The sequence below is a fragment of the Aotus nancymaae genome, unplaced genomic scaffold, assembly GCF_030222135.1.
Source record: "Aotus nancymaae isolate 86718 unplaced genomic scaffold, 86718_ANA_hifiasm-v0.15.2.pri h1tg000064l_1, whole genome shotgun sequence".
NCBI classification, from domain to species: domain Eukaryota; kingdom Metazoa; phylum Chordata; class Mammalia; order Primates; family Aotidae; genus Aotus; species Aotus nancymaae.
The window spans coordinates 11,274,797-11,299,535 of NW_026988479.1; the positions used below are offsets into that span (position 1 = coordinate 11,274,797).

The window sequence follows — 24,739 nt, forward strand, 5'->3', positions numbered from 1 at the left end:
TTGGTGAGAAAGAATTTAGTTGGGGGTTTAGAAGCAACAATAGGGTATTAAGCCATTATTGTAGAGCTCCAGCTCCTGGTGCTATTCTGGGAAAGGGGAGAAGTGTTTCCTCATGCGAGATGCAGCATTCTGTGTGAAAAAGATGTCATCCACCCTGTGTCATGATTCACTGCGGTATTGTGTCCCATTATGAAGCAATCTTTCAGTTATCACACTAGTGGAAGGGAACAGTGGCAGAGAGATTCTAAAACCACCAGATGAACCCTAAATTCCAAACTGGAAGGAGACAGTAGGCCATGATCTCTCTGACAGTTGCTCTCTTCCAGGCAGGACCAGGTGAAAACTGGAGGACACAGTGTCTGAGGGGGAGACTAGGAAGACAAGGGCTGATCTAGGATTATACACTTGCCATGGACCACCGCGGGAATGGATCATACTTGCCATAGAGAGAGGTTTTACCCAAATTCATCTTCCCTTTCTTACCTTGGAACAACCCAGAAACCTTTGGCTGACACAAATGAAGTGAGCAATTACAGAACATATCCAGGGAAAACCTTCTGAATTTCAATTAGGGAAAATGGGCTTACATTCAGCTTGCATATTTTTCTCATTTGCTTCTTGCCATACATTTTGCCACTGAGCCCTGATTCATCCTTGGTGCCTTCTCTTAGATATTCTATGTCAGTAATCTGATGAAACAGGCCTGGCCCATTAAGCAGTATGTGTTCCAGCAAGGAAATATTTATGAATCTCGAGGCTTTGCCTTAGTCCCTCCTTTACCTGATCCCTGCAGCTCAGGACAATTAACCTAGGCTGGAATGCTGATCTGTTCAATTTGTTGTCTGTGTCCAGACAGTCTTCAGTACTGCACATCTGTTTTATTTCTGTTCTGTAGTTTAAGGAGTAACTCCTGGACTTGGATTTGGCCATTTCTCCAGGAGGCTCTACAAGAGGCCCAAACTCACTGGGACTGCTAGAGTCTGTCTGGGCAGGACTGGGTCTCAGCCAAACTCTGCATTTCTTTTCTTTTTTTTTTCCTCCCCGAGACGGAGTTCTGCTTTTGTCGCCCTGGCTGGAGTGCAGTGGCACGATCTCAGCTCACTGCAACCTCTGTCTCCTGGGTTTAAGCTATTCTCCTGCCTTAGCCTCTAGAGTAGCTAAGATTATAGGCACGCGCCACCATGCCCAGCTCATTTTTGTATTTTTAGTAGAGATGGGGGCTCTCTCCATGTTGGTCAGGCTGGTCTTGAACTCCTGACCTTGTGATCTGCCCACCTTAGCCTCCCAAACTGCTGGGATTACAGGCGTGAGCCACCATACCCAGCCCTAAACTATGAGTTTCTAAGATCTCTTCTAAGCTGTTAAGGGAAAACAGCTATGGCCCTTGCTTTCTCTCTTCATGAGGCAGAATGAATGAGATAATAAAATCTTCCTTTAAAGAAAAGTGGGGCTATTGGCTTGACTCACTTAACATGGCTAGATTCACCATGTGGGGCTCTTGGGTCTTTCATTTGTACTCACATGTTCTTGTCATGAAGACAAGTAGACTAACTGAAGAGAATAATTCTGTTGCTGGTTTTATTTTGGTGTTGTTAGAGGGTACCTTATAGGCTGAGTAATGTCTACTTATCTAGGCTAAACTGTAAGCAATACAATATTGTATCCACAGTGCAAACCATATAACTAAATAACTTCTGAATGAAATTGAAGAGTTAAATGTTAAAAAAAATTACATGGTAAAAACACTAGAATAGAGTATTGGTGATAATTTATTATATACTTCTGGGCTGGGGGAACTTTCAAAAACTACAAAGATTGAGAGATTTGACCACACAAAACTTTACTTGTACACATGAAAAACGTAATAAGTAAAAACATAAGGCAAAAGACTGAGAAAAGAACTTATATTTGCAAATATAAGACAAACAATGGATGATTTCCTTACACAAAGAGCGGATAAATCAATATGAAAATGACAGACATCCTGGTAGGAAAAAAACTTCAGTGAAAACTTGTTGCTTTTTATGGTGTTTAGAGCTCTGTAATGAACTTAAGATGCTATGCTAGTGTCATCTTCCAACTTAACATATGGCAGGAAATAAATGAAACTTGACCTCACTGCCCTGAGTGGGAAAAGACTTGTGTTGCCTTGATCTTGGGCACCCATAGTAATATATTCTCAGAGAGAAGGCTCTCATTGGAATGAATCAATAGTATATCACTTATCCCAACGGCTCAGATATTGGAGCTGGCCCCAATGCCCCATGAGGTTATGATGGTCTCTGCGTTATGTATTAATCATCATCCACAGTTTTCATGAGCTCTGGAACACAGGGCATAGGGTAGAAAGCCAGTCACTGGGGAGAAATGGGGCTGGCTTTCAGGAAGAAAATATCTTGGAACTGACCTAGTTGCTATTTGCCATGAAGCTACTTGTCTCACGGAAAGCCCCACTGTGAACTAGCTGGTCTTTTTTTTTTTTTTTTTTTTTTGAGACAGAGTCTCACTCTTTTGCCAAGCTGGAGTGCAGTGGCGCAATCTCAGCTCACTGCCACCTCCATCTCCCGGGTTCAAGTGATTCTCTTGCCTCAGCCTCCTGAGTAGCTGGGACCACAGGTGCGCCACCATGCCCAGCTAATTTTTGTATATATTTTTTTAGTAGAGGCGGGCTTTCACCATGTTGGCCAGGATGATTTTCATCTCTTGACCTCATGATCCGCCCGCCTCCCTCTCCCAAAGTGCTGGGATTCTGTGGGATTCTGACCACTAGCTGGTCTTAAGACTAGATTTGAGGTTCTTTACTGATAGGAATGGCATCTACTGGCTCTACATCCTCTGCCCACCCACCCTAGCCAGCTATAGAGTTTGCCACAGATTCCTTCGACTGTGTCAATCACAGGAGACGTCACGTCACAGAGAGAGCTGGAGGAGTGAGAAGATCCAGGGTGCAAGCCTGGGTTCAAATCTCAGCCACACTGGGTAGTGGCTGTATAGGCTTGGGCATGGGACAAAGCCTGTTTGAGTCTCAGTTTCCCCAACTATGAAATTTGCATAGTGATGCTTCTGTTGTTCAGTTGCCATGAAGATTAAATTAGCAACCTATGTGAAATATAGAGTCCAATAAATAGCAGTTATTATTTTGATTCATATATTTATTGATCGAACCATGTGCCAGGCACCATACCAGGTGATGAGGATACACAGGTGCCCACATCAAACGTGTTTCTGTCCTTTTGGAGGTCCCAGTCTAAAAGCAAGCCCAGTAAGGTAGGAGAATGCTGAGACTGTAAGCAGGGAGGCTCTGATTGCCTCTGCCCTTCCCAGCATACATACAGCCCCTCAGCCCCTCAGGTGCTTCCACACAGGGCTGAATGGAGTCAATAATTCAGCTGCTTGTTTTCTGAACAAGCCTCGTTTTTCTTCTCATCTGCAAAGATCATCACAGACCCTTGATTTTATGCAAATACACTTTCTGATTATTCCAGCCCATGCTGTCTTTTTATATTTGACTCTGGGCCTGCAGTGGAAGGGAATGAAGTTAGTCAATAGGCTGCCCTAGCATAAGAAGCATTCTTAATGAAGTAAAGGAGGAAAAGAGCCCGTGAGTGACACTGAATAGGCCACAATTCTGCGGGGAGTGTGGGAAGGTTGGGCTGATTTGTCATGCAGAAAGCAGGGACGAGGTAATCAGTTCCCCAGGTCTGTCTCGCCTGGATAACAGGACTTTAATAATAGGTTGCCTGAAGAGGTCGTTGTATACGAGCCTCAGAGAATAAACTGATCAACACGGAGAGGATTCAGGGCGACAGCAAAATTGCTGCTTCTTCAGAAGGCCCCATCACCTTCCCCCCACTGCCAGGACTCTACCCCTACCACTGAATAGTTCAGTTCAGTTACCTACTCAAATCAGCACATAGCAGGCTAAAATTAAGCAGGAGGATCAGTCTTTAATTGAAAAAGGCTGTTTCCAAAGTTTGGCAGACAATAGCTGGCACTCTGCTAGAGTTCTGCTGGAGGGGAATAATGCTTACCTGCCATCCAAGCTGGGCTGATGGAGTAAGGTGTTTGGAATGGATAAAGATCTTCTCAGAGGTTGTGTTTCTTTAATGCCCAGACCCAGAGACTGAAAGTAGTTGGATCAGGTTTGAGGATGGTTAAATGCCTGAGAAAGTCTGAACTCATCCCTTCCTTGGCCCTGCAAAGTTCTGTCCTCTGAATCACCTCTGAGTCCTACCTTGGGTCCTAACCAAGGAGTTTGATTTAGACAGTCTAGAAATAGAAGAGTCTGGGGTAACAGAACTGATGCCAAAGAAGTAGGATGCATAAAGCTTGTGTAGCCTAGATTTATTTATACTGAGGGGTTCCACTGTACCCCTTGCAGCCTGGGAACTCTTTAAGGGAAGAAGCTGTTTATTTCATCTTTAAAACTGTAAACCTCACGAGAGCCTGCCACATGGATGCCATTCAAGAAATTCAGTCTGCTGAATGAACGAATGAATAAATCCCTGATGCATATTTTGACTTCCTGTTGCCTGATTCTAGTGTTGAGTCCAGGTGATGATGAAACAATCGAGGTGCAGGTTCTGAATCCCGGCAAACCTGGGTTTGAGCATATTTTTTTTGGCCAAATAGCCTAGTCTCTCTGTGCTGCTTTGTTCCCGGCTATAAAACAGGAAAACTAATCTCCACTTCATAGAGTTATTGTGAGGATTGAATGAGTTAATAGAATGCATGTGAAATGCATAAATTATTGCCTGGCACATACTACTTGCTCAATTAATGTTACTAATTTTACTACTAGTATTTGTTTTTAAACAATCTGCCTCAACTGCAATAGGCTCCAATATCTGGCTGAAAGACTCTGGAGCCCCATAATTCATTCTCAGAAAAACCCTTGAAAAACAGAAATCAGATCCTGCCCCTCTCCGTCAGTGGCTTACCCCGTAGCTGGCAAAGCCCATCATTACCTAGCGCAGGCCCTCAAGGCCCGGGGTAGTCTGGTTCCTCCCGCCTCCTGGAGCCTGAGGCTGGCTCTCCCTTCACTCACTGCACTCTGCCTGGGTGCACTGGCTGAGCTCTTTCCTGGAATGCCTTACCCTCTCTCTGTACCTGGCTGCTCCTCCTTATTTTTTCATTCAGGCTTTAGACTCAGTCAGCACGTGCTCCATGAGGCCTTCTTTGACTACCTGTCTGAAGGAGGCCCTCCCTCATGACTCTTCTGTACAGTGTCTTACTTCTTTAGCTCCCAGCACTTAATCTATAATGATTTATTTGCCTATTTGTTTATCTTTTTGCCTCTTTTCTCTCGGAAATCTGAGCTCCATGCTGACAGGTTCTTCTCACCTCCTTCACCGCTCTGTCCTCAGTACTCAGAAAGTGTCCAGCTGTAGTTGGGGGGATGGGTCAGTGAACATTTTTGTCAATGGATGATGGAATGCTGGGAAACTGAGACATAAGGTGGTCTGGCACTTGGTCTTACCCAGCTTGCCTCAGACCTGCCCCTGCTGGTAATATCTTGAGCTAACCCTGGACATTGCAGTTTCCTGCCACTGTCACTCTGATGAATGGCAGTTTAAACCATATTGTCATCGTAGAACTGAATTTTAGTGCATAGAAAGGTAGGACCCTCTCCCCTGTCAGAGAGTGACAGGCTGAGAAGCAGATGGAGGTTCCGGGGTAGTGCCCGAGAGCGTGCCATGAAGTCAGCATTATAGAAAATGTGGATTGATTGTCAGGTCTTTTTCCTCAAAATGTGGTGGCTCTCAGACTGTTCCAGAGGCTTAAGTTCCCAGGCTTTTAGAATCCGTGTCACAAATAAACATGAGAAGAATGTATCCATAAATATTTTATGATAGTAGAATGTCTGTTGTAACAATTCTTCTAAAGTAGTCTGGGAAAAGATCTATATTTTTATCACTTGTTGGAGAGTTATACAAAGAAAAAGACCTTATATGAGACCCAAATGATCTTTTTTTTTCTGAAAATGATCTTTATGTGTCATTTTTAGGTCCCCAGCCTCTCTGAGCCTGAACTGGGTCCCACAGGGATCTTGGCTGCCTTCTCCACCAAGCCTCAGAATTCCTCTGTGCTGGTTTCTCCATGTGAAAGTGGGTGCAGTAAGCTCTCATCCCCCCAAACACCCTATGCCTGACTTGCATTCATTTATTAATTAATTTTTGGGATGGGGTCTCATTTTGTTGTCCAGGCTGGTCTCTAATTCCTGGGCTCAAGCAATCCACCTACCTTGGCCTCCCAAAGTGTTGGGGTTGTACAGGTGTGGGCCACCGTGCCCAGCCTGTCCTGACTTGAATTTAAAAGATGAAAGGTGGAGATTGTAACTGTCACAGTATAATAAAGTCTGATGATGAACTAGCCTGTGGAGCTTCTGGATCAGAGATCCCCATATTATAACACTGACCCAGGGTCCCGGGAAAAACTGGTCCTTCATAAAGCCCAGTAGGCTGATGCCATTCCTTGTTGCCCACCTGCAAACACATTCAGCACACTGCACAGCGAAACTGGCAGTAGCCCAGGTCCTAGGGTGCCTCAGGGTGCCCTCTCCCTGGGTTTCTCTCAATATGTCATTGGTTCTGATGAGTTTTCTGATATACTTTGGCCTGGGCAGCCTCAGCAGGATCCCCTTTGCAGCCAGAGCCTGCCACTCTGCCTCCGCTCCCCTTCGCCATCCCACACTCCCTGCGTGCAGCAGTGCACTCTCTCACGGGGCTCCTGCCAGAACCTCCCAGGGGATCTAGCTCAGCTCTTTTCATAGCTGCCTTTCTTTCACATTCCTGTCTGTTGGAATGTTTCCCCAATTTGTAACCATGCCCCCATTCCTGTGATTATTTGATTAACATCTATCTTCTCAACCAGTCTGCAAGTTTCATGAGGGAAGGGGCCACAGAAAAAAATTCTGCTTTTGCTCACAGTAGAATCCCAGCACCCAGCCCAGGCCTCCACTCTCACCCCTTCCAACCCACCCTTCATGCAGTTGCCACAGCACTCTTCTTGAAAGCAGATCCAGTTACATCTTTCTCCTTTTACAAAGGCCTTAACAGAGACTCCAACACTCTATCAGGACTTATGAAGTGCTTCACAATCTAGCTCCTACCTGATGCTCTTATTTAATCTTCTGCTATCTCCCCAAATGCCTTCCTATGTGAAGCTCTCCAAAAATGCCTTGCACAGGCCAGAGTGCCCTTCCTGTCATCCTCCCTAACTCTCTGTTTAGAGCCACCCCCTCCAGGAAGCCTTCTCTGACACGGCCAGGCAGGGCTCAGTGCTTCCTCTTCCCTGTGCTGCTCAAGTACCCTTTGATGATGATCATATGGGATCATAGCTGTTGCTTTCCACCGCCCCCTCACCATCCCCACTTGTCCATGAGTTTCCTAGGGACAGAATTGGTGGATTAATGTCTATGGCCTCAGGGCCAAACACAACTTGGCATAGAGTAGTTGCTCCATACATGTTTGTTAAATGGGGGAGCTCACTTTAGAATAGAAACCTGCTTTATCCAGGGGAGAATTGCTGTCTGCATATTAGAGCTGAGATATGTAGAATCACCAGGTTCTCAATGGTAATCCAAATCTGAGTTAATATGCTCCTCTTTAGAGTTTACTACTAGAGGAGAGCAACTCAACTCTTAGAGACTTAGCATCCATCTCAAAGTGTAGACCTTTGTATGAGTGCTGAAAATTTTAGGCCAAAGGTGGAGGATGGGCTTGGAGTCATGCGAATTTTTATTCAGATTCTCTTATTGGTTCTATGATCTTGGGCAAATCTAGTAACTCTCTGAGCCTCAGTTTCCTGTAGTAGTATTTGTGTTATTCCACTGCGAGGATTAAATGAGAAAGCAGGTGCATATCTGTCATGAGTTCATCAACAAATTGATATTTTTTATTATTATGATTCCTGTTCTTTACCGACTCCAAAAGGACGATCTGAAGCCTCAATTTTGGCTCTAAGCCAAGTATATAAAGCTCAGCTTGGAGGCTGGGACAGTCCATGGTGGGTGGGGGTGTGTGGGCAGGGTCTTAAGGATCCTCTCCCTCAGCTGCAATTCCCAGGGCTGGAAAAGGAATGTGGTTTCTCTATGGCAAGGACAAGCTGGGTGGGGCTGAATCAGTGCCTCCTGAATCCCTCCCTTATAAAGTATGGAAATTTCTTATAAGTGTCATGGAAAATAGAAGCTTCTAATTTTGCCTAGCATTGCTGAAGCTACTTCCATTAAAATGACTCCTGGGGAGACAGAACGACCTTAAGAGAGGTATTATTTTGATTAGAAAAGTCTCAACCCAGCTATGCTATGAAGCTGACTTCACAACACCCTACAGAAAAGATGTGCTGAGATGATCTTTTGAGAAACAGAAGTGACGTTTAGTCTCCAATCAGGATTAAGTCTGGAAGGCCAAGTTCACTCAAAGGGGAGACAGGGGCCCACCATGGGTTGTGTTAGAGTGCCCTTCACTTCACTTGGGCCACGTCATTGCCTCCGGCCCCTCCTATTTTCTGTGTAGCTATTCCATCACTAACACCAGCCAGAGTATGAGAAAGGTATTCATCCATCTTCCTTCCTTCCTTCCTTTCTTCTTTCTTTCTCTTTCTCTTTGTTTTTTTCTTTTTCCTTCCTTCTTTCCTTTCTTTCTCTCTCTTTTCTTCCTTTCTTTCTCTCTCTTTCTCTCTTCCTTTCTTTCTCTCTCTCTTTCTGTCTTTCTTTTTTGTTTGAGATGGAGCCTTGCTCTGTTCCCCAGGCTGGAGTGCAGGGGCGTGATCTTGGCTCACTGCAACCTCTGCCTCCTGGGTTCAAGCAATTCTCTGCCTCAGCCTTTTGAGTAGCTGGGACTACAGGCATGTGCCACCACACCCGGCTGATTTTTGTATTTTTAGGAGAGATGGGGTTTCACCATATTGGCCAAGCTCTTCTCAAACTCCTGACCTTGTGATCTGCTTATTTCAGCCTCCCAAAGTGCTGGGATTATAGGCGTGAGCCACTGCGCCCGGCCTAGGCACCCTTTTCCTATGTATTGTCACTCAGCAGCATTTCATCTATAAGCCATGGACCCTTTATTTGTCTTTTTCTAACCCTGTAACCCCAAGAGTTCCATGCAACCTCTAAGCAGAAAAGTCTTCACTGTATGGAATATGTGCATTTCAGCAAAGTTGGCTATAAAACAAACTTCCAAAAAGCAAACTCTATTTGTCTACTGACTTTATTGATACGGTTAAAAATATGTTCCCAATCACAAAATTCCTAACAGTCTGAACTGAGAATTTTTTTAAAAGACTTTATTAAAGGAAGTGTGTTCTCAGGAGATTTTTCTCTCTACTTCCTTGCCGTCTTGGGATACTTCAGTTTTGTACTCTGAGAGCATAAACCTTGTCTGAACCCTTATCCTACCTCGCCTGTGGTCATTTGCAGTTTCTAATAGAAGTGGCTTGGAGATAATGAGTCGCCAGCAGGTGTACTATCTGTCATGCCCAGACAGGCCCCAGCTCGACCACCAGCACCCCATGCTTCTCCCCTCAGGCCAGCACCGGACACAGAAGTGGCAGTGAAAAACAGCCCAGACCTTTGAGAGAATTCTTGGTTCCGAAGTGGAAGGAGGCTGAAAAATTGCGAACTACTCATAGGATCTGACTCTAGGGCTTGCTTCAGCTGGACCTGGCTACCTTTTCAGGAGGTTGTGCCATAAAAACAGTTGCCTGCATAGAGCCTGAAATCCTTCCAATAAGATACTCAAGTTAACAAGCTCCTTGTTTTTAAAGTACACAGAGCTGAGAGTGACTTCCATCTCCCTATTGTGCAATGATGAGGTTGGATCAGATTAGCATTTCTCATACTGTGGTCCTACACCATCTGTACCAGAACCCACCAGGGGCTTGCTAATGTTGATTTCTGGGTCCTACCCAGAAATACTGTGATTAGACTCTCTAAGAGGAAAAGCCTGGGAAGTCCCACATTTAGCCACCTCCCCAGGTGATTCTCATGTGGTTTGAGAACGACTGAGCTGCTACAGCTGCTCATACTGTGTATTTATTCACACCTTGGGCTGAACCAGTTCAATCCATCCATTTTCTTCCAGCCTTTTGATTGAGGTCTGCTGGATGGAGAAAATGAGAATTTGGGAGTGGCCAGGCTGGGGGAGGTATGTGATTTTCGAACTGGAATACACTGGGAGATAGGGCAGGGCTTGGTTAAGGGTTGGGGGCTGCAGTTGGTAGAGAAATCTTTCTCCTTTTCTTTCCTTTTGTCCCAGAATGCCTGTTCTACCCGTTCTCCTTGGGAACATGCTACAAGATGGTGGGACTGGTTTTTGTGAGCTGGCCTGGGACTGCACCCCTAGGGTGACCAGAGCTCATATGGAAAAGCTCCCTGTAGGTTCCTAACAGCTGACTTTCAAAGTGAACTCCTGAACAGTCTTTAGAGACTCCAATTGCCCTTGGACATGGCAGGAATGGGGCTAGGGGGAGGTCAAAAGTGGGGCTAGGGGGATACCTGCAGTGTGCTCCAACCCAAACTTCCCTTCTGTAGGATTGGGTCTGCCAAGTCTATAGAAACAGATGAGAGGACCCCTGCCTTACCCTACAAGCTCAAAATCCCACAGAGAACAGGTCACTCACCTGTGGGTGGGCCAAAGGGAAGATTATGAGCTGGGCAGGGAGGCCTGGGGATGCGCTGCTCTGGAGCAAACATTCACCTGAGTGAGGTTGTTTGACTTCATCATCAGCATGGCTGGCACCAAGAACAGCTTTGAATACCCTAAGGCCTGAGTCTCATTTATACTCACATGGCTTTTTTTTTTAATTAACAAAGAAGATCTCTTGGGGTGGGGCTGACATGCTCCAGAGAGCAGTCAAAAGGTAAAAGATGACATTTACAAAAATCCATTCTTTTCTCTCTGCACTTCACTGCTCTATTGACTGTTTTCCTGTTCAATCAAATCCTATTCACAGCTACACATCCCATTTCAGCAACTGCCACGGTGATAAATCTCCTGTCCTTTCTTTGCTGTGCTTGCCGCCTCCCCACCTTTTCTCCTCTTCCCTATCCTGGAAGGCCTGGGGTCCTCTTTGGTTGGGCCCCTCATGTCCAGGAAATGTTGATTCAGTTTTCAGTGCATGGGACGAGCCAATTGCTTTGCTCTTTTCTTCTCTTGCTTTTCCTCGTGACTCTTTCTAAACTCAAAGACCCCAACCCAGGCCACCTGCCTTTCTCCCTCTATGGATTAGCTGTGTTGCATCTAGTTCAGAATTGTGGCCAGGTCAGCCCTACTCTAAAGTCATGATCTCTCCTCCCTCCTTCCCTCCTTCCCTCCCTCCCTCCCTCACTCCTCTTTCTTTTTCTTCTTTGTTGTTTTTTAACTGAGGTTTCACTATATTGCCCAGGGTGGTCTCAAACTCTTGGGGATCCTCCCACCTCGGTCTCCTAGTGTTGGGATTATAAATGTGACCACCACGCCTGGCCCCTTTGTCATTTTCCTGTGTGTCATGGCACTGACCTTCAGAGGGACTGAGGGACTGTGGGCTGGTGATACAGGCTGTCTGTAGAGGAAGGAAGAGGAATTGCACAGAGCACTCTGGGCAGTAGGAACAGGACAGAAGTCCGCACTGTCAAATGCCCTGTCTACTGTTTATTTGACTACCTTGATTCTGGCTTCTTTTCTCCTGTTTATTCCCTCAATCTTGTTCATGAAGCTTTAATGAGCAAATACCCTTTGCAAGGCACCATGCTAAGCTAGAAACACAGGAGGGACACCAGGGTCTGACCACAGAGGGTAAGAGCCTTCATTTATTGGCTGACATCCTCTCTGTGTTCAGTAACAATGCATTTGCAGAGTGGATATGTTTAGTTTTACCTTTAGGAGATCTAGAGCAAATTTGTTTTTGGGTGATTGAAATTTATTCTATTCCTTCAACATTTAATCACAAAGTATTGGGGTGATATAAAGTAGTCCAGCTGATTCGATAATGTGCTTATCCTGAGCTGGTGGACAGTGTATAAGCTAGACCACTGTCCAGAAAGGGTGTTACAGACCAATTCAGTACTCAGGTGCCTTTTCTTGCAATTTATTCTCCCTTGAAGATAAATTATTCACCATCTCCATTATCATAGCTACTATTTATTGAAGGCTCATTTTATGCCAAGCACTGTATTTGATCATATTTCTTCTTATTGGATCCTTACAATAATCCTGTGAAGTTGGCTCTGTTAGTATTCTCATTTTGGAGCTGGAGAAACTCAGGCCCAGGAGATTTAGCACTTGCCCAAAGCCACAAAGTCAGTAAGAGGAAGCAGAGCTCAGACTGAAACCTAGTCTGTCTGTCCATGGGGTACTGAGGCTCCAACATACCATGTGGGCCAAGAAGCAGAGCTGAGCACCTCTCAGGTGCATTTCTTAGCATCGGGTCTGGCACCTGTTCTCTGTGGCACACAAGCTACTTCTTTGCTTCAGGGAGTAACAGCTTCTGTGGTTTAACAGCACCAGAGTCCCACTGTTTTAGGTAGTTTCAGCTGGGTGGGGCAGCGTAGTCCATGATTCTGAGCTGAGTGGCACAGAGTTCATTGTACTTGGTTCTTGGAGACAAGTATGTTATCTTAATGGGTGATTTCTTCCAAAGAGTAAGATGAGGCCCTGCCACAACCTGGAAATTGCTCAAGGAGTCTGGGTGGCAAGGCTCAGAGCCATTTCTACTAGCTGGAAAACTGACATTCCAGGCCACTCAGAGCTGCCTGGGGACAAGTGTCAGGAAGTGCTTAGCTACATTGATCCTGGCTATTGTGCTGTGATTTCACAAGGCTGAAACCTTATCTTCCTTTCAAGATTCTGGGCAAGAGCTTGGTGAAGGCAAGGAGAAATTCTGGAGCTGAGTGCGTCTGGGGCAGGACATGGACTGGAAACACTTTGGTATTTCACGCACTTTATGTAAACAACCTTATTTATCCATGAGGGTATTTAAGATTAAGGTGGGAAATCTTATTTTCATTTTACAGACGAGGACACAGAGGCTCAGATAAATCAAGTGACTTGGCTTAATGTTACCAGCCCACATATGCCTGTGTCAGAATGTATATTCAGGTCTTCCAGGCTCTTCCACTAGACCCTTCTCAGCGTTACTGATGGCTGGCTCTCCAGAAGACCACCTGGCATCCTGCCCTGCCCCCACCCCAGGGGAGGAGCTTTGGGTCTTTGCAGACACGGGCTCAGAGAGCTTCATCACTACCTCCACGGTTGGGGGGAGTGCATGTCATTGTGTTAGTCTGCCTGCTTGGCCTCCTGGAGCACCCCCAGCAGCTACTTCTGTACCCTAATTTCAGTGTCTTGCCTCATGCTCAGGCTGCATGCCTCCTGCCTCTCACATGGGCTTTCCTTCCTGCTGCAGAGGCAAATGATGCTGCAGGACTTGCTGGGTCCCACGCACAGGACCTGGCTTGCCCAGCCAGGCATGGAGAGCTGTGACCTGTAACTGCTCACAGACCTTCCGCCATGCTGGGTGGATATGGCTTCCCCAGGGCTGCCCTGGAAGTGTAGGTGAATTAATGTCCTATGGAGTGACTGAGAGAAAGCAGATGGGACCGATCTGGATGATAAAGTCTCTATTTCTCAGCCTGATGGGCTATTCTGAGATGTGGTAATTCCAGACGGTCCCCTTGGAGAGGTCCATCGTGCCCAGGCTGTGTATTCTGGTGGATGGTGGCCAGGGCAGCTGCCTGTATTTGCTTTCCCCATCCTCACTTCACACCTCTCATGCAGCAACACTCTGCACTCGCTTCCCCTCTTCCCATTCTTCACGTTCCTTTTTCCTTCAGTCTTATTTCCCTTAGATCACACTCCCTTGCTCTAATAAAGTGTTAGCATGCAACTTTTACCCAAAGTTCTGTTTTCTAGGTAACCCAGGCTAAGATAATAACAATAATAATAATATATATATATTTTTTACCATGTATCGAGAATTTTCTGTGTGAGTTACATTATCTCACTGAATCATTGCACCATCCATATGAAGCAGGTACTATTATCACCATTTTAAAAATGAGAAAATGAAGTCTCAAAGATGTTAACCCATTTCCTGTCTGCCCCAAGAATGCTCGCCAGCATGCTTTCTGCTGCACCATTTACCCTGGGATAACTTGTGGATTGCAGTCTTAACTTTATACCCAAAGCTTACCATGAAATATCTCGCTTTCATTATTATTTTCACTCACTCTAGTATATCGACTTTGGAAACCAAAGACACATTCTATTAATGGCATTCTGTTTTTAGTAGTGGTCTTTCCATTTACGAAATACAGTAATTCCTGAGTGCTGAAAATGTCAAATCCTAGAAAACATAGCATTCCTACACATTATATATATATATATATTCTAAATGGGAACATGCCCTTGGTCACACGGAATGTAAGCGGACAAAGTGAGGATTTAATTCAGCTCTTCTGTTCTTTGACTCTAGAACTTGAACTCTAAGACACCCTCTAATAAACTTGCCTTTAACCTTGAGAAATAGCAAGGAAACCCCAGTCTCTACAAAAAGCCACCTTTAGGAGACTCCCAAGGATTCCCAGGAAGCCCAGGGAGACCCTCTGGGGAAAGCCCTTGGATACTTACGTTGTAAACGCGGGGTTGTATTTGGCACCTCGGTAGTAAGAGTACAGGTTGAACATCCCAATCATGAAGGCCACAAATACCATGATGAAAATGACCATGAACTTGAAGATATCTTTCACAGTTCTCCCTAGGGAGATCTGCAGGGGCCCAAAACTCTCGTTGGCTGGCAGGATGTATGCAATGCGAGAGAAGCTCAGCACGACGGCTATCGCATATAGCCCTTCTGATATGATCTGAGGGTCTGAAGGCCACCACTTGTCCCTGGCTAAAAGAAAACAATCTGGGTTACTTACTGGGGCACAGGATCTACTCTGGAAGAGAAGCCAGTTAGGCATCTTTAGAGGTCTCCCACTGCATCATTTGCCATTCTTGCCCTTGTCCTCAAATTAATCCCAATACCCAGAAGTTGCCAGTCTCCCTTTTGGAATGTGCTGAACCATCTGCCTGGAACACTCTGATCTCACTTTGAAGTATGATTCATTCCTAATCCTCCTCCAAGATCCTGTTCAGGCGTCACCTCTTTCAGGAAGCCTTCTGTGATCCCCTCCTCCCCACCCCACCATGGGCTGGGCAGGTTCCCAGTTTCTGTCTGTGCTCTCGTGGTATCCTGTGCACCCCCCATGTCTTGGCACTTACCAGGCCACTTGCTGTTCTGTCTGTCTCACGAGTGTTTAGCTCCATGCTCAGGAGCTGTCCCACTCACTGGGGAGGCAGCACGAGGAGAGAGATGGGTAAGAGCATGGACTTGGAGTCAGACAGCCCTGAGGCTGAATGTGGCCCATCCACCTACTGGCCATAAGACTCTGGGAGACAACTAACTATCTTTTGAGCTTTATTTCCCTCATCTCTAAATTATGGATAATACCTATTTCACAGGACTGTGGAGTGGATGAAATAAAATCATACATGTAAAGTGCTCAGCACAGGATCTGGCACATAGCAAGTACTGATAAATGTTTGTCACATGACTAAATAAGCTTTTAACCACAAGCTTAGACCAGCTACAGGTCAGAACAAATGAGCTCACATGGCGACCAGGAATTGAAAGGATTTTGCCTGAGAAAATACTCTCGGGTTTTGTTCCCTAGGTACTGTGTGCTGGGATATTTGCTCCCTGATTACGCTAAGGCCCCCAAAGTGGTGACCAGTCAGGCAGATTTGCCACGACAGCCCTGTTCCAGGTAGGCAAGGGTCCTAGGACTGATCCTGAGCTGGGAAGGCTCTGCTTGTGGTCACTGTGAACACAAGGGCCTGAACTGCCCAATGAGTATTTCTGCAGCAGAGCAAATCTGCAAAGTGTTCCTATTGCAGTTCTAATGGTACAAGGAGCAGCAGCTATCATGAATCAGCTGTCTATTATATGTCAGTGATTCTCAAGCGAGGGCAGCACTTCTCTTGTGGAAAATGTGTGGAGGTGTCTCTGGTTGTCACAGTGACTGAATAGGAGTACTACTGGGATGCTAATGTCCTGCAATGCCCCAGATAGATCTGTAACATAAAAACTGCGCTGCTGGAAAAGCTAATAGGGTCCCATTGAGAAATACAGAGTGAAACATTAATTGAGAAACATTGAGAAACCTAAATTAGCACTTACACTTACATTAGCTGTAATTTTCACAACAGCCCTGTAGAGTAGATATCATTATTGCCATTTTTAAGATTGGATTTAGGGTATGGGGTCCTTTTCAGAACCTGGTAAATGCAGATAGCAAGGATATTACATAGCAATTCTTGGCATTCCGAGGGAGATTAAAGAGGAAGCCTTTTATTCTTTATTTGCAAAACTAGACTCTGTTAAATAATTATAATAATAGAGAGCAGTAAGAAACCAGGAAGGAAGCCAGGCCACTAAATTTCATGGAGTGATTCTAAATTGCATTTGTAAATATAATAACATTACAGACTCTATGTTATCATCAAGGTCATAACTCAAAAATCCATGAAAGACTAGTAAGCAGAATAAATTATGTTTTCCAATATATCTGTCATCTTCTATGGATAAATAACATATTTGAATAACATAAAATAAGACATAACTTCTCCTGTTAAACAGAAGCCAAAAAGAAATTATTTTTTCTGCAGCCTCTAGCTTACTATCTTAAACCTCAGTCACAATAACAAGACACTCGTATAATCTACTCAGATAGATTTAGCTGTTGTCAGATCCTGGTGACCAGGTCAGGACTTGTATTGAAAAATATATTTGGACTGACTTGTAAAGAGTTGTGATGAGCATAAAGTGAACAGCACTGTGATGATTTAGACAAAGGTGTTTTCTTCTTAGAGCTATTTCCATGAGAAAAATTGCTCTATCACAACCTGAAAAATTGATATCTGCCCATTTGTATCTGCCCATTTGCCGTAGGGTTGGAAGGAGCCAATGTCCAGCTGGCCACAAGAGGGCTCTCTTGCCCCGTAACTGGAGCACAAGTGAAGCCAGAAATCCGAAGGATTTCCAAGGGCACAGAGTGAACCACAAAACAAGAGCAGTAATGTGCTATGCATTGGGTTGGGTGAGACCTTAATACAAGCACAGGGTGAACCACAAAAACAAGAGCAGTAATGTGCTATGCACTGGGTTGGGTGAGACCTTAATACAACCCAGAAAGCAACAGAAGTCAGAGTGGACAATACTGCAGTCTGAATCATGGCATTAAGAAAAGTATGTAATGTAGTATCAATATTCTCTCATCTTTCCTTGATGAACCCTGAGCAAAACAGAGGGCACAATATCCAAGGTATTTCGCTTTAAGAAAGTCTGAATTTGCCAAACCCCAAAATGGCAGGGGGTGAGTGGATGGATGATTTGTAAAACTACAAGACCCTCCATGCGGATTTCTCAGTGGGGATTTCTCTACCACATTTACATGTAACATAATCTACATTGAAAATGGGCAGTTACTCAACTTTTGTGTTAAGTGAACAATCCTCTGCAGATCATTGTTGTATTTGACCACAGAATCAGTGTTGTATCTTACCACAAAGATTCTGTGGTCCCAGAGCCATCTGGCTTCATGTAACAGGGACATTCAACACTCAATCCCTTCAAGATGTCCCAGCTGCCATTAACAAATGCCTACTAAGTGTCCAGCTGCTTTTTACTGTTTACAAGTATCTACCTTTCCTTCAACCTTCAACATCTTTCTGTTTCAGTACAGAAATTAGAGTGTTTGAGCAAGAAATGACCCAAAAGGTAGTAGTAAGACATAACTTCTATTAAAATAAGTAAGCAGATAACTGCTACCATTAAGTGAGCATTTACTATTTTCAGAGCAGAGTGCAAAGCACTTTACACACGCTATTTTATTCAACCCTCAAAGCAAACCCTTTTGACTTAGATATTATTATCCCCGTTTTACATATGAGAAATGGGAGCTCAGAAAAGTTAAGTAAACAAGATCTCACAGTAAACTACTGAACTAGGGTTTGAATCCAGGTCTCTTCTACTCCAAAGCTTGGGTACATAATTACTATGCCATTCAGCATGATTTTCAAATCATGTCAGGCCAGGATTTCCTGCTATACAAGGCAATCCTGTATTTCTGGAAACATTATAAGCCCTGCCATAAAAACTTGATTCTTCATGTTTAAAATAAGGACGAAAGAAGGACCCCTTTTTGCAGGGCTATTTGCAAGGATTAGAATTGTGTGTATAAAATGTCTACACAGTTTCTGGCACATAGTAAGTTCTCAATAAACATATGTTATAACTACTATTATTATTCCTAAAGCCTCAATCTACTACCTCAAACTACAAGGCCTTGTAGTTTGCAAGAATTAAGGTATTTCCTAAGAATCTATCTTGCCAAGAAGCAATAACTGGGAAAGCAGAATTTATTTTTGCACAAAACACAGGGTTGCAACATAGAAGGAAAAATTCTTCCGCATATACATATCCCTTTAGTGCTCCTGGATGCACATCAGAAACAAGACGTTTCTTAAAAACAAGCTACAGAAATGTTCCCAAGGGCCTTTCAGAAACAAACTCATCCTTAACACAGAAAGATTCATTTCTCAAAGTCACTAATTCCACCTTCTATTCAGCTGGCTACACTTCCGGGACCAGGGCTTTTTTTCAGGTGGAGAGGGTTCTCTGCACTGACAGTGGAACTGCCAAAGATGGCCGCGTCACAAATCATGGGCCACATGATTACAAATTACGTTACAAATTCACCAGCCATGGTGAAGCGCCAGGGCCATGTCCCAGAAGCCCCAGAATGTAGCAGCGGCAAGCTCGCCTGCGACTCACCGTAGGTGAAGTAGGCTACTTCCGGTGGAAGCGAGACGTTGTGCAGCGTGTCATCCTGCACGTGCTGGTCCACGTACAGCTGTGCCTCGCTGGCCTTCAGGAAGGCCATGAAGCGTGCTGTGAAGGAGGCCACAAAGATGGACAGCATCCCGAAATCTAGCAGGTTCCACAGGTGCAGCACGTACTCCCGCGGCCCCTCCTCCCAGATTTCCTTGCATTCAGACCAAATCATTCCTGCGGGAGAAGGAGACGGCCAGGCTCATTTTTCGGCTCTCTTGGCATTTGTGACCACTTGAGTTCATGGAGGGAAGCAGAGTATAACTGGAGCTGGGACCATCGATAGCCAGAGGCAGACAGAAACATGTCTTCAAAGACAGATTTAGACTCAGGAGACCCTGAGACTTGGCCCCGCGCTTACAAACACACCGTCTCTGGAAGTGAGGAGAGAGTTCTCATTCATTGATAGATTTTTGGAGGGAATACAGGAGAAATACAGTTGTAGACACATACACTTTAAGAACTGGGAGGCCTTAAGGAATCAATCTGTCCTAAATTAAATATAGGGAAACTGAGGTCCAGGAATTGTAAAGGGCTTTCTGAAGGTCCCCCCACAACCTCAAATTCTACAGAAATGCCCCAAGAACCTAGAACTATGGTTTATTTTGGACATAGAACCCAGTTTTTTTTTAAGTCCCAGATTAGAATGCTTCTGTATTTTTGCGTCATGAGCATTAATTTGAGGTTATTAGATTTTTTCTTTTTCTTTTCTTTTCTTTTTTTTTTTTTTGAGATTGGTTCTTGCTCTTGTGGCACCCAGGCTGGAGTGCAATGGCATGATCTCAGCTCACTGCAACCTCTGCCTACTGGGTTCAAGAGATTCTCCTGCCTCAGCCTCTCGAGTAGCTGCGATTACAGACACACGCCACCATGCCCGGCTAATTTTTTGCATTTTTAGGAGAGACAGGGTTTCTCTATGTTGGCCAGGCTGGTCTCGAACTCCTGACCTCAGATGATCCACCTGCCTCGGCCTCCCAAAGTGTTGGGATTACAGGCGTGAGCCACTGGGGCCCTGCCATTAGATTTATGTTTACTCTTTCACAACTTACTGGATTTTAAAGACATGTGTCCTCATTGTTACATATTAAACAATGTAGAAGTATATAAACAAAATATTACTAGTTCCCCCAGCCTTCCTCTAAGCCAGCAGCCCATTTGGCACCAGGGATGGATTTAATGGAAGACAATTTAACACAGAGTGGGGCGGGAGTGGGGGTAAGGGGTGGGATAGTTTCCAGATGAAACTGTTCCGTCTCAGATAATCAGCCATGAGATTCTCACAGGAAGGCAACCTAGATCCCTCACACGCATAGTTCACAATAGGGTTCAGGCTCCTAAGAATGTCATACCACTGCTGATCTGACATGAGGTGGAGCTCAGGCAGTACTGTTGGCTTGCCCACCACTCAGTTCCTGCTGAGCAGCTCAGCTAACAGGCCACAGACTGGTACCAGTTGGTGGCCCAGGGGTTGGGGAGCCCTGCTGTAAGCCATCTCTATGAAGTGGCCTGAGGTAATAGGTAATAGTTGATGAGTATCCTTCTAGCCCTGCACTGTCCAATACCATAGCCACCAGTCACATGTGGATACTAAGCACTTGAAATGTGTCTAGTCCAGTTTGAGAGGTGCTGTAATTGTAAGGTTTACACTGGATTTCAAACACTATGAAAAAAGAATGCAAGGCTGGATGCCGGTGGCTCATACAAAAATTAGCTGGGTGTGGTGGCATGCACCTGTAGTCCCAGATATTCAGGAGGCTGAGGCAGGAGAATTGCTTGAACCCCGGAAGCAGAGGTTGCAGTGAGCAGAGATGGCACCACTGAACTCCAGCCTGGTGACCAGGTGAGACTTTGTCTCAAAAAAAAAAATGAATGTAAAGCATCTCATTAATAATTTTTTGCATCAATTACATGCTGCAGTGATAATATTTTGGATATGATAGGTTAAGTAAAGTATATTATTGATTAATTTCACCTATTTGTCTTTATAATATGGCTTTTAGAAAATTTAAAATTATCTATATGGCTTAAGGTTGTTGCTTGCACTATATTTCTATTGAGTAATGCTGTTCTATACCTTTAGATTTACTGATTACTAAATAATTACTAATACTATTTAAATTATTTTAAATTACAGGCATACCTTGTTTTATTGTGCTTTGCTTTATTGTGCTTCAAAGATACTTTGGGATTTTTCTTCAAATTAAAGTTTTGAGTTTGTGGCAACCTTGTGTTGAGAAAGTCTGTTGGTACAATTTTTCCAATAATGTGCTCACTTTGTGTCTCTATGTCACATTTTGGTAATTCTCACATTATTTCAAACTTTTTCTTTATTTATTCGTTATGGTGATCTGTGATCAGTGATCTTTGATGTTATTATTGTAACTGTTTGGAGGTATCATGAAACACTCCCATATAAGATGGTAAACTTAATCAATAAACATTTTGTGTGTTCTGATTGCTCCACTGACCTGCTATTTCCCTGTCTCCCTCCCTCCCCTCGGGCCTCCCTATTCCCAGTATTTTAACAATATTAGTATTAGGCCAATTAATAATCCTACAATGGTTTCTAAGCTTTTAAATGAAAGGAAGAGTTGCACATTTCTCACTTTAAATCAAAAGCTAGAAATGATTAAGGTTAGTGAGGAAGATGTGTCAAAAGCTGAGATATGCCAAAAGCTAGGCCTCTTGTGCCAAATGCTAAGTTCTGAATGCAAAGAACAAGTTACTGAAGGAAATTAAAAGTACTACTCCAGTGAACTCACAAGTGATTGATTAAACCAGCTACAGTATTCCCTTAAGCCAATGCCTAAAGCAGAGGAACACCCTCACTCTCTTTAATTCTATGAAGTGTGAGAGAGGTGAGGAAGCTGCCAAAGCAAAGTTTGAAGCTAGCAGAGAGGCTGGTTTATAAGGTTTACGGAAAGAAGCCATTTCCATAACATAAAAGTACAAGATGAAGCACCAAGTGCCAATGTAGAAGCTGCGACAAGTTACCAGAAGATCTAGCTAAATTGATAACAGTGACTACAGTACCACAGATTTTTTAATGTAGATTAAACAGCTTTATCTTGAAAGAAGATGCCATTTAGAACTTTCAGAGCTATAGACTAGACATCAGTGCCTGGTTTCAAAGCTTCAGAGGACAGGCTGACTCTCATGTTAGGGATTAATGTAGCTGGTAACTTTAAGTTGAAGCCAATGTTCATGTACCATTCCAAAAATCCTAGTGCCCTTAAGAATGATGCTAAATCTTCTCTCTCTCTTTTTTTTTTTTTTTTTGAGATGGAGTCTCGCTTTATTGCCAGACTGGAGTGCAGTGGCCCGATCTTGGTTCCCTACAACCTCCGCCACTGGGGTTCAAGTGATTCTCCTGCCTCAGCCTCCTGAGTAGCTGGGACTACTGGCACATGCCACCATGCCCAGCTAATGTTTATATTTTTAGTAGAGACAGGGTTTCACCATATTGGCCAGGATGGTCTTGATCTCTTGACCTCGTGATCCACCCGCCTTGGCCTCCCAAAGTGCTGGAGTTACAAGCATGAGCCACCATGTGTGGCCCAAATCTCTTCTTGTGCTCTATAAATGAAACAAAAAAGCCTGGATGACAGCATATCTGTTTACAGCATGGTTTACTGAATACTTTAAGCCCACTGTTGAGACTTACTGCTCAGAAAAAAATATATTTCTTTCACAATATTACTGCTCATGGACAAGGCACGTGGTCACCCAAGAGCTCTGATTGAGATGTAGGAGATTAGCATTGTTCTCATGCCTGTTAATATAATATCCATTCTTCAGCCCATGGATCAAGAAGTAATTTTGGTTTTCATGTCTTATTATTTAAAAAATACATTTCATAAAGTCATAGCTGCCATAAATAATGATTCTTCTGATGGATCTGGGCAAAGTAAATTGAAAACCTACTGGAAAGGATTTATTATTCTAGATGCCATTAAGAACATTAGAGAGTCATGGGAGGAGGTCAGAATATCAGCATTAAGTGGAAGAAGTTGATTTCAACCCTCATGGATGACTTTGAGGGTTCAAGACTTGAGCAGAGAAAGTTACTGCAGATGTGATGGAAATAAGAGAACGAGAACTAGAAGCAGAGCCTGAGATGTGGCTAAATTCCTGCAATTTCAGGATAAAACTTCAGTGGATGAAAAATTGTTTCTTATGGATGAGCAAAGAAAATGGTTTCTCGAGAGTCAGATGGTGAAGATGCTGTGAACATTGTTAAAATGACAACAAAGGATTTAGAATATTCTGTAAACTTAGTTGACAAAGCAGCAGCAAGGTTTGAGGGCATTGAGTTTAATTTTGAAAGAAGTTCTACTTTGGGTCAAATGCTATGAAACTGCATCACATGCTACAGGGAGAACTTTAGTGAAAGGAATAGTTAATTGATGCCGCAAACTTCATTGTCTTCTTTTAAGAAATTGCCGCAGTCACTTTAACCTTCAACACCCACCACTCTGATCAGTCAGTGGCGATCAACATTGATGCAAGACCCTCCACCAGCAAAAAGATTATGCCTTATTGAAGGCTCAGATGACTGTTAGCATTTTTTAGCAGTTGAGTAATTTTAAAATTATGGGACACACATTTTTTAAGACATGATGCTATTGCATATTTAATAGACCACAGTGTAGTCTAAATGTAACTTTTCTGTGCCCTGGGAAACCAAAAACTCCTGGGACTTTCTTTATTGTGATACTTGTTTTGTTGTGGTCTGGAACTGAACCTGCAGTATCTTTGAGGTATGCCTGAATTAAAACATAATGATTCAGTTTCAATTTGAGGATCTACTATGTGCTAGGCACTGCCATATGTATATATGCATTATCTTAAATCTTTGCAACAACCCTATGAAGTACATTCTGTTACTATCCTATTTTTACAGCTGCACGGATGGTTGCAATGTGCCTTGCTAGAAAGCAGGAGATCTGAAATTTGAACCCAGAAGGTCTGCCCCTAGAGTTCATGTTCTTGACCGCTGTACTCATCTGGCTCTCCAGGAAATAAAATTAGGTTCAAATCAGTTAATGTATAGAAAAGACTCTTGAACATTTTATGTCACTAGATTCTTAAAGCTTCTCAGACCTGGGACAGCTTTGATGTGGAACCATGCTACACTTAACCTGTATATTTAGAGGGATTCATGTGATAAAAGAATCACCAGCTGGTTGGTGAGTGAAACAATTCCAGCTCAGTGACCACCCACTCCCTAGAGGCTAACACCAATAGCCTCTCTTGGCAGTTCCTTGATCGTGTTCATCAGACGTGATGGTCTGCTTTCTCTCCTGCCCCTCCCATTGTTCCCCCTCAGCTTTCTTTGCTGCTCTTCTAACTCTGCACAGTCCTTAAAGGCTGAAGCTTTCCAAGTTTGTGGCCATTCCCATTCTTCCCTCTGACCTCAGTGAGGTTAAGTTCATCTAGCCCTGAAACTTTGTCCTTCATTTCCTTGCATATGTCTCACAGGTGAGTATCTTCCTACTTTTCCTTAAGAACTTCAAGCTGAATTCCTGTGATAGACAGATACTTCTATTAGTGGGTTAGTGGATGTCTTACCAGTACCAATATTACACCCTCAAGCTGGCCTCCCCATCCCTTCCACTCTCACTGTGTCGTACCCTTACCCAGTATTCCTGCTCTTGCACCCCCGACTCTTCTGGCTGTCACCAGGGATCACTGCAGTTCTGCAGATACTCCTCTGGGGGATGTCAGATCCATCTTGCTCTTTTAGTCTTCACCTCTATTCTCTTAACGCAAAAAGTATGGGTCATATCATGGTCACTTCTCTCTTCAGATACCTGTGGTATTCCTCATA

The 24,739-nt window shown here is 44.0% G+C and overlaps 1 protein-coding gene across 1 annotated transcript in view; it reads right to left on the reverse strand.

Annotated features, from left to right (window-relative positions):
- The window catches only part of TRPC7 (transient receptor potential cation channel subfamily C member 7), a 136,647-nt gene that overhangs the window by 19,029 nt on the left and 92,879 nt on the right, over positions 1 to 24,739 (reverse strand). Inside the window, exons 6-7 of the mRNA XM_021664941.2 lie at positions 18,853 to 19,086; positions 14,604 to 14,868 (exon numbers count right to left, since the gene is read on the reverse strand). Of these exons, the coding sequence (XP_021520616.1) occupies positions 14,604 to 14,868; positions 18,853 to 19,086 (499 nt within the window). The remainder of the gene's footprint in view (positions 1 to 14,603; positions 14,869 to 18,852; positions 19,087 to 24,739) is intronic.